General features: G+C 48.6%; 2 protein-coding genes across 3 annotated transcripts; one reads left to right on the top strand and one right to left on the bottom strand.

Annotated features, from left to right (window-relative positions):
• Positions 1-1948: 1948 nt before the first annotated feature.
• On the bottom strand, positions 1949-2950 carry LOC100282956 (16.9 kDa class I heat shock protein 3). The gene has a single exon (NM_001175171.1). The coding sequence runs from the start codon at positions 2869-2871 to the stop codon at positions 2422-2424; it is 450 nt and encodes a 149-aa protein (NP_001168642.1). The 5' UTR covers positions 2872-2950; the 3' UTR covers positions 1949-2421.
• A 1936-nt stretch (positions 2951-4886) lies between these two features.
• On the top strand, positions 4887-9991 carry LOC103649812 (uncharacterized). 2 transcript variants are annotated; one of them, XR_004857093.1, is made up of 5 exons: positions 5577-5651; positions 5858-6871; positions 8994-9217; positions 9540-9647; positions 9759-9991. XR_004857093.1 is itself a non-coding variant. In XM_008675522.4 (4 exons), the coding sequence occupies exon 1, from the start codon at positions 4950-4952 to the stop codon at positions 5694-5696; it is 747 nt and encodes a 248-aa protein (XP_008673744.1). In that variant the 5' UTR covers positions 4887-4949; the 3' UTR covers positions 5697-6871; positions 8994-9217; positions 9540-9647; positions 9759-9991. The 2 variants fall into 2 exon arrangements, 1 of the variants encoding a protein (XP_008673744.1); XM_008675522.4 differs by having other exon boundaries at positions 4887-6871.
• The last annotated feature ends 302 nt before the right edge of the window (positions 9992-10293 follow it).

Here is a 10293-nt window from a genome sequence, read left to right on the forward strand (position 1 = left end):
GTACCTGCCGCGTGCCTAGTGGTTGCGGCTGTGATGGTGACACGAAAGCGTGCATCGGCATACCATATGATGGTTGGGTCAAAGGTGACCCGTTTATAGCCGATGTGTTTGACGTGGGTGGCACTGTATTAGACTCTCACGATGGAAAATTAGGAGCAGCTGATTTCTCGTATGCACGTAAATGCATTTTAATAGATTCATCTACATATTGCTTTAACTGATCTCCTCGTTGATCCATGAAAGTCGTAAGAGATAGATCTGGAGTACTTACAGCGGGACCCTGCAGTGGAGGTAGGAGAGATTCCATATCGATCTCCCCTTGACGGACGATCTTCTGGTGGCAATCCACCGTGAAGTGTGACAAGTACTTGTCTGCCGCCTCCTTGCGCCGTTCGGAGAGTTTATGCAGCAGTTCCGCCTCTTCCTTGTCGCGTTGTTCGTTCCATTGCCGCATCACCTCCTTCTCATCGCGCATTACGAGGTCTTCAAAGGGCCTTTGGTCATCAGCCGGGAGCGCCTCCATGGCCGGCTTGATGATGTTGGTAGTGGAGATCTTGGTGTAATCCTTAGAACCGGCCATTTATGGGCCGATTTTTAGCAGATCTAGACACCTATTCCCCAGCGGAGTCGCCAAAAAGTATGTTGACACCTTTTCGGAGGCACCAATCACTCAAAAGAACCAGCGGCGGTGCTCTCTGGTTAGGCGCGGACGGTCCGCGGCTTGGGGCCGGACGGTCCGCGACCTGGCGCGAGGCGGCGGTGCTCTCTGGTCAGACGCGGACGGTCCGCGGCACAGGGCTGGACGGTCCGCGACCTGGTGCAGGAGCTCGGGTTCCCTGCCTGACGGCCGGACGGTCCGCGCTCTAGGGCCGGACGGCCCGCGCGTGCGCAGGGGCGGCGGAAGATCGCCGGCGGCGCCTGGATCTCGCTCCCGGGAGGGACCCCGTCGGGGAGGAGAGATCCTAGGAGTTGTCTAGGCTCAGGCCGGTCGACCTAGACTCCTCTAATCGACGTAGAGTCGAGGAGGGCAGAGAATTTGGGGATTGGAATACTAAACTAGGGCTAAACTAGAACTAGACTAGAACTACTCCTAATTGTGCTGAAAATAAATGCGAGATAGAAGTTGTATTGGTTCGATTGTTGGGGGTTCAATCGGTCGTAGCCCTTCATCTATATAAAGGGGGAGGTCTGGATCCGTTTTCAACTGTTTCCCGAGTTAATCCCGCGGTTTTAGGTAACAAATCCCGCGAGAAACTAGGAACCCTAACTGACTCTGCGCGCGCGCGGACCGTCCGCGCCACCACCACGGACAGTCCGGACCGCGGACCGTCCGGCCTCGGGGCCGGACCGTCTGCACTGCTCTTTTTAGAGCTCAACAGGAGAGAAATTAGCAAACTATACCAGATCTGAGAGGAGAGAAATTAGCAAACTATACCAGATCAGACGAAGAACAGATCTCAGCCAAGAGCCATAAATACCAGATCTCAGCCAAGAACTACCAATACTATTACAAATCAGAAGAACAGATTTCCTAGAAGGAGTGTCACAACAGCGAGAGGGAGGAGACGCGAGAGCTCGCACGCGGGGGAGACGAGACGCGAGAGCTTGCTCGCAGGGGGGAGCTCGACGGAGAGCTTGAGGGGGAGAGGAAACGCGAGAACTTGCTCGCGTGGGAGCTCAAGGGGGAGAAGAGACGTGAGAGGGAGAGATGGGAGGGGAGAGGAGACGGCGGTGAAACCCTAGTGCGAGGAGAGCTCGAGCGCAGCCTGGCTCGCGTGGAACGCACCTTTTGGTCGTATCCCACGGGCCTGGCTGAGGCCAATATTTTGCATGAGTCTGGCCTGGCCCAGACTCACATCCAAGCAACCAAACACATGGAGTTGTCTGATTTTTGCATCTGTAGAGTTTTGCACGGGCGCATGTACCCAACCAAACATATGGATAATGTAGAGGTAGCTGGCTGAGGCCAATATTTTGCATGAGTCTGGCCTGGCCCAACTCACATCCAAGCAACCAAACACATGGAGTTGTCTGATTTTTGTATCTGTAGAGTTTTGCACGAGCGCATGTACCTAACCAAACACATGGATAATGTAGAGGTAGCTGCAGGCTCAGCTCATCACAAGCTGGTCGCCTGAGCTTCCAAGTTGGGGGAACACAATCGTTTGTTCGACTGCACGAATAATTGATACACACAACAGTCAACAGCAAAAAGAAAAGCACAGATGCATTACACATCACATAGACACAAAACACTGGCCAGACGTACTTGACACCAAAAGCACAACACTTCCATACACGAACGATGGACAGATAGACAGTTTGTATTTGCTTGGCAGATGTCCTACCAGCGAATTTCGAAAAGTTATACTACCTGTAGTACAGCTCGGGCACTCGTAATGCATGCAGTGAACGGATCGATCAACCAGAGATCTCGACAGCCCTGACCTGCGGCTTCTTGGCCTCCTCCTTGGGCACGGTGACGGTGAGCACGCCGTTCTCCATGGACGCGTGAACCTGGTCCAGCCTGGCGCCGCGCGGCAGGCGGAACCGCCTCTGGAACCTGCCGCTGCTGCGCTCGACGAGGCGCCAGCGCCACGCCTCGTCCTTGCCGGCCTCCTCCTCCTCCCTGGCGCGCTCGCCGCTGATGACGAGCACGTTGCCGTCCTCCACCTCGACCTTGGCAGCCTCCTTCCTGACGCCCGGAAGGTCGGCCCTGAACACGTGCGCCTCGGGGGTCTCCTTCCAGTCGACGCGCACGTTGGTGAGGACGGGGCACTGCTCCGCCAGCGGCCGGACGACGCCGAACGGGTCGGCGGACGACGCCCAGAAGTCCAGCGACAGCGGGTTGCTGCTGCTCGCCGGCGACATTGTTGCTTGCTTCTTGCGATCGGATCACTGATTCGGACCTGGAGAAACTCGACGCTGCTTGATTTCTAGGAGATATGTGTAGCCAGGTGCTTGAACTTGGAAAGTGATTGCTCGATTGCCGCCGCGTTTTATAAGAGCAGATCGACGATCTGCTGGGCGCGTCGTGAAGGGTCCAGGAGTGATGTCTCCTGCTTGTTCTAGCGCCAGTCGGATGAGTCGCGAAGCCTTTTCCTTCCTAAAAAACGAGCGCGGATTAGCACGAGTTTTCTAGAGTCGGTGGGAATGGGTTGGTGTTGCGTGGGCACTGCATTGGCGTCGTGCGTGATGTGTTGGAAAGGTGTAGTGGGTCGGGGTGCAAAGAGATGGGCCGGCATACCCAACTGTCTGGCCGGATCGTGAAGGAGGGCCGCCGTGTGTGACAGGCTGAAAAGGTTGGAATAAACCCAGGTCAGATGGGCGGGAAATACTTAAGATTAAGGGCCCCTTTGGCAGGGCTCTGGCTTCTCCAAAAACGGCTTTAGCTCTGGCTTACGAGGTGAAACCACTTCTTTAGATGAGCCAAAGCTATTCTAAAAATCATTTGGCAAAACGGCTTATAGGTTGTTTTTCAGAAAGACCCTTGTATATGTATATCTCTCCTGTACGTGGCTAGGGATTGAGGGGAGGACCAAAAAATAATAATTTGGACTGGTGGGAGGGCTATTGTGCAAAAATAACGTGAGCTGAAGCCGGGTGAGCCACTTTTTTTGGCTCATGCCCTCTAGTTCATTTTGGAAAAGCACTTCACTGGTGAAGCCATTTGAAAAAGAGGTGTTTGGCACAACTTTTGCATGAGCCAGAGCCGAAGCTGAAAAATAAGCCCTACCAAAGGGGCCCTAACTTACACGGCCGAACGGATAGCACAAAGGCAGGGTTTGGATCCAGCTAGGCACTGTATGACTAGAGTGGGCCTGACACATGGTAAGATGAATCGTGCCGACCCATGATCTATTCTCAGCCAAAGGCCTGCACACAACAGTAGGCTAGGTTGGTTGTGCTTTGCCAGTTTGGCTTGTTAAATAACTCTACTTAGGGTTATATGGGCAAATACCTGTTTTGTCTCTAAGGAGTCTCACATCTCTATATAAGGAACATGTACACCCCTTTATAATACAGAGAAGAGAAAGAGGCCAAAGGCCCAATCCTATATCCTATGTATTGTGTGCTTTCTGTGGTGCTTCTGGGAAGGGATACGGTTATGCCACGACTTCTCGCGCCTAATCTGCTGACGGGAGGGAAGGGTACAGATTTGTGATCCGTGGTAACGTAGTTCTCAACACGTTATCAGCACGCTCTACCTCGACGTTGCTGCGGCTAGATCAGATCTGCATCAACTCTCCGTCAAGCCGGCAGGTCTTTAGCCTAGCCGAACTGTCCTACGCGACAGGCTTCGATTCTCCCTCTATGCAATCGAGCGGTATGTTTTCTTGATCCGCTGGTGTGATCTATGCGCCACAAACTTGTTGTCTCCGTCGTGGTGCTGCGTCCGTGCTAGAAGCGCGGCACCCGTGGCAGCTAGCTCTCACCGGAGTGGTGGTTATGCACACCAGCTGGGAGGCATGGCGTCTGACCCGGTCCATCCTGCCATCCTAGAAGGCTGGAACAAAATTCACATGCATGCACAACCGTCTGCAATGCATGCACCTGCGTATAGGAATTTGCAATGTCTCCTGGTCTTTCTGCATGAAGAAAGGAACACCTAGTACCGCATCAGCAGGGCAGCCATGGTAGTGAGCAGCGGCAGTTTCGCTTGCATGCATCCATGCATGCCTATTGTGGCCACACATCTATACTACTCTATTAAGAGAGTAGTGTCAGCGTCCACACCAAATGTGCCCCCGCCTTCCCCGCGCCCCCGCGATCCTCGCCCTCGTCCCGCGTATCCCCTTCCTTCGTTGTCGCGATGCCCTGCCCCCGCTCGCGTCCGCCGCCGCGTCACCCCCGCCTCCCCCCCGCTCAGCTCCTCTGTGCCCCGCGTATCCCCTTCCGTCCTCGATCTGGTCGGACCCCCCTCCTCCGCGTGCCGGACGATCCAATCTATGGCCGTCTCCACCACGCGCTCGCCGGCGGCGATTGACCGGCACGCGGTACGGCTGATCACGCGCGTCTCCATAGCGATGGTCGTCGTCGCCACACTCTCACTCTTGTACCTCTTGCGCCACGCATCCATCTACTGTTTCCCCGCGTCCCACCAGCCTGCCCTCACCATCTCGCTCGCCCCATTCCCCCGCAGCTCCTGCGACGCCGCCTCGCGCCGACTGGTCCCGCCCGACCACCGCCTCGCTAAGCTCCGCGCCTCCCCGCGCTGGAGACGTCGTGCCGCCTCCCTGGCCACGTCCGCCTTCCCACCGCTCCGCGGCCTCGGCATCCTCGCGGCCCCTTCGCGCGTCCTCTGCCTCGCCGCCGGCGCCGGCCACGCCGTCGACGCGTTCCGCGCAGCGGGGACCAGAGACGCCATAGGGGTCGACCTCGTAGAGTTCCCGCCGCTTGTCCGCCGCGCGGATCCCCACCACCCCCCATTTTCCGACGGCGCCTTCGACCTCGTGTTCTCGGATGACCCCTCGGCGACCTCCGGCGCGCTCTTCCCGTCCCGCCTCGCGCGAGAGGCTGAGCGCGCCGTCCGCCGCGGTGGCGGCATCGCGCTCGCGTTCGATCGGGAGATCGAGACCGTCGCTGTCGCTACGCTATTCAAGAGATCGCGCGTCCTGGATGTGAAGGATGTCACGTTGGATGGCTCTCAGGTTAGGCTACTGATCATGCAGAGTAATGGCACAGACCCATATTGATCCGTGTTCATCCGCTTCATGTATTATCATATCTTAGTGATGCTATCCAAAGAATCTGAGGAAGACAGTTGTGAACATGAATTATAATCAGTATAGATGATGGTTCATAAATATACGAAATTGTTCGATATTATTGACTGCTTTGCTGTGCTGTACCGCAGGCATCTGGACGATCTTGATGGTTCATAAAAATACGAATTTGTTCCATATTATTGCCTGCTTTGTTGTGCAGTATCGCAGGCAGCTGGATCTTGAGCGACCTTACACAAAAAAGAAAGAGGTTAGTATATATTGATGATATAATCTAAACAAGAGCTACTCGACTTAACTTAAGTTTCGGCGGATGGGTAGCTTGATTCTTCGTGTGGTCTAATAGAAAGAAAATAGTTGCATCAAAATTAATTAGGGCTCTAATGACAGCTATTTCTAATTGTTTCAGTTACGTTATTACTTAGTTCTCTGTATTTCCTATTTGTTTCACTGAGATCAAAATTTTGATATGTAATTCCATTTTTTCTATTAGATCCTTACTTACTATTTTAAAGACAACTAACTATATACTATTTCAAAGTTTTATGTGTTCTTTGAAAACAGCTATCAATACATCTGTATGTACTAATGTATCTTTAAAGTTTCATAGTTCTATCAGTGTGACTATGCTCCCTTGTAATTGTTACATGCACCCTATACGAGCGGGGGAAGAGGGGGAGCGAGGGGAGCAGCAATGGCGGAGGAATTTGCGGCCCAGGCGGAAACGGAATTGGGGAGCAGATCACCATGTTTCCAAACTACTTTCCTTTAGACAAATAGAACAATAATAAACTAATATATGTCCATTGATTTAGAAGAAATAACTTGATCCTCAATTTCATTTTGCAGGCTAGAATAGTAGGTGGGACAGGCACTGATGGGACACCTATTATTGCAGGGATTGCAAAGTTCATGGATATATTAACTACTGGACTTGTTACATCCCCATTATCTTGCAACACTAAATTACAGTGAGTTTTGAAGATTGGGAATTTGGGACCTCATATCTTAAATTTGTTTCTGCAGTGAGTTACTGATCTGGAGACAATCGAGAGTAGAGTGTTGAAGGCACATCTCCAATATTCCTACACAAAAACACAAAAACACAATGCACATCAACTAACAGAAGTGCAATACCCTCTCATGTGAGTCTATTCACATCTTTCTTTTTTTAGATGATTCGTTTAAACCTCACTGTGTACAGGGCAGAATCACAGTCCATGCATGCTGGCTTGCCATGTTTTTCTCTCTTTTGCCACCTCCTAGGTCAACTATTGCTATTGCTTTCAGTTCAGATGGAAAACACTTGCATCCACAAGATCATTTTATACAAACTGAACTGAAAGGCATTTATTTTGTTAGTGGCGACCATATAGTGAAATTAATTGACTGTCATATAGGGAAATGTTTGAAGGTTTTGAGTGGACATCACAATACAAACTGAAATGAAAGACGTTTATTTTTTTAGTTATCAGCCTCATCAAACTGTATTGAAAGACACCAAACTGAACTGAAAGACAACAAACATGCCAGGTAACTGTATTGCAAAAGAATATGGTACTTATGCACCTAAGGAGAAAGGGGAGAAGCATACTTTTTTTGGCTTTGGTATGTGTAGCTCCCATTTTAGATTTTACCAAGTATCATATGGACAAACAATGAAGTTCATTGCTGGAGACAGCCTGACAATTGAAGTTCTCCCAACACGCCCTACTCTGACATGACAGGTAGGTGTAGATAACTTGCTGGTGTGGAAGATCATTTCATTACATATCATTTCATTACAGTCTGAAATTGGTTTCCTATTTTCAGTTCCTAGGTCCTACAAATAGCTCCTGAATTTGCTTGAAATCTGGTTTCCACACATACATTACAATAGTTTAGTTCCTTTTGGTGTGAATAAGTTGCTGGTGTGGAAGATCATTTCATTACAGTTTGAAATTGGTTTCCTATTTTCAGTTCCTAGGTCCTAGAAATAGCTCCTGAATTTGCTAGAAATCTGGTTTCCACACATACATCATAGTGGTTTAGTTCTTTTTGGTGTGAATAAATTGCTGGTGTGGAAGATCATTTCATTATGGATCATTTCATTACAGTTTAAAATTGGTTTCCTATTTTCAGTTCCTATACAAATGCATGTTTAAAGGATAGGTGCTGGTGTGGCAGATCATTTCATTCCATGACTGTTCCTATTGTTGTGGCCACAGTCTAGATAAAAATATTAGGTGTAGAGCCGAAATGGTAGCATTTCTATACGTGGCCTTTTTATCTATACTGGAGAGAGTTTTAAGTTCAAAAACATAGACAGTTTTAACTTCAAACTGCCAATCTCAACACAGCAGGGAAGATAAAATATAAAGAGTTTACTTCCTTTTGTCACAGCTGTAGGAATTATTCTACCATGTCAATAGGACAGTTCTCTTTGTAGATTATGGCTGAAATGTATTGAGTATGGTTGCGTAGAATTTTTAGTTTAAATGATAAGTGCTGGTGTGGAAGATCATTTCATTCCATGACTGTTCCTATAGTTGTGGCCACAGTCTAGATAAAAAAATAGGCGTAGAGGCGAAATGATAGCAGTTCTACACATGGCCTTTTTAAGCTCCATTTTTATCACTGGCAAACAAATCTACTATTTCACGACTGGCCCGCCCACCCATGCCAATGCATGATGTTGTTTTCCTCTTGAAGCCCCTTTGTCATAGCTAAGGGGTGCATGCACATTCCCTTTGCGTGATTATTGTGTTTTTTTATTCTGTGTTTCCTTTTTGTAGGGCATGCATGATTATATTCCTTAATTAGGATATGTTGCATGCATGATTGATGTTTCCTTGTCTGACTTATTGTGTTTCCCTATTTATACCGTGTTTCGCTTCTGTAGTGTATATTTCTTAATTAAGATCTGTTGCATATACTAATTCTGTTTTCGTATTTTTTGTTTAATTACGGATTTTTTGTTGAAGTCTCATCAATTTTTCCGTAGCATCCTCTCCCTCGACCAATGCATGCCCCTGCTACTGGGCGATCAATTTGTTCATCTATGTTCATACTTCATTCATTCTAAATTATAAGACGTTTTAGGTTTTCTAGATATTTAGATTTCACTGTGCACTTAAATGCACACTATGTCTTAGATATATAGTAAAAACAATTTATCTATAAAAAATGTCTTATAATAACGGAGGGAGTAGTAGTTAATGGGCGATTGCTTCATCAGGATCTGCAAAGATGCTGCTTGTTGACATTTTTTAGTGGTGTGTGTTTCAGATGCAGAGTTTCGGAATACTGGGCTGGAGAGATCAGAGGCGCTGAAAAATGATCTGGAATGGTTCAGGCAACAGGGCCACACAATTCCAAAACCATCGGCCCCTGGCACCACATACGCTTCTCTACTGGAAGATCTGTCTGAGGAGGACCCCCAGGCCTTTATCTGCCATTTCTATAACATGTACTTTGCTCATACTGCTGGAGGCCGAATGATTGGCAAAAAGGTGACCCTCCCCCCTTCTGAGAAAATGACAAAATACTGAGTAGTACATGGCATCATGTCACAACATTGTTTTGGCAAGCATAATTTACACAGCATTGGCACATTCAGGTGTCTGATGCCATCAAATCCCCAAGCATGCATATGCATTCTCTATTGAATATGATTCCTTGTGCCTTTTTTCTTTGTCGATACTACAGTGCACTTCTGGTTAGGAATATGATTACCTTTCGTTGCTGATCTGGGCAGTTCAGAAGTCTGAAACTACCTGTTCCTCCATTATCTCGTATCATTTAACACAGTACCATGTGCTCCTGGTATCTTAGGTTTCCAAGAAGATTCTGAACAACAAAGAGCTGGAGTTCTACAAGTGGGAGGGCAATCTCTCCCAGCTGCTGCAGAACGTCCGCAACAAGCTTAACCAAGTCGCTTCGGTAAGTCCCTGGAACCAAACGCAAGTACCAAAGCTTTTTAAACTGAACGGCAGATTCTCGAAGGAAAAACTAACTGTCAAATTCTTTTCCATGTACTGGTTGGTTCCTCAGAGCTGGTCTTGGGAGGAGAAGGACCACTGCCTGGAGGAGACGGAGAAGTCGTTCTCTTACTCAGGAGGCCTCCTCCGCCATATATTCACCTGATCTATCATTGCCGGTTGATCCAGTCTCAAACGCTGTAAATACATAGTCCTCTTGACTGTTAAAACTTTATTACTGGTGAGGGGGATCTCCTCCCCCAGGTACGGTTTACCTGCATTCAAGTTGCCCAGTGTCTTACTTGATTTCTGGTGTTTGGTGTTTCTGTGATGCAATCTGTATTCTGTAGGTCGTTTCATGACTAATAGAGTCGACCCCTTCCAATGCTGTCAATGGCAAGAGCTCTTCCAATCAACATGCCTAGCCTAGCGTATTCGTTTTGTAGTGTGCGTATGTGAGTGCTTAGTACCGTACCAAATATAAATACTTCTTTGTGTTTTCTGTATTTTATAGGTAGGTGCCCGTGCGATGCCACGAAAAATAAATTGCAAATCTCCAATGGACTTCATTTGAGACAAGTGATGTCCAAGAAAATGGGGGTAAACTG

The sequence above is a fragment of the Zea mays genome, chromosome 3 (assembly GCF_902167145.1).
Source record: "Zea mays cultivar B73 chromosome 3, Zm-B73-REFERENCE-NAM-5.0, whole genome shotgun sequence".
Classification (NCBI taxonomy): Eukaryota; Viridiplantae; Streptophyta; class Magnoliopsida; order Poales; family Poaceae; genus Zea; species Zea mays.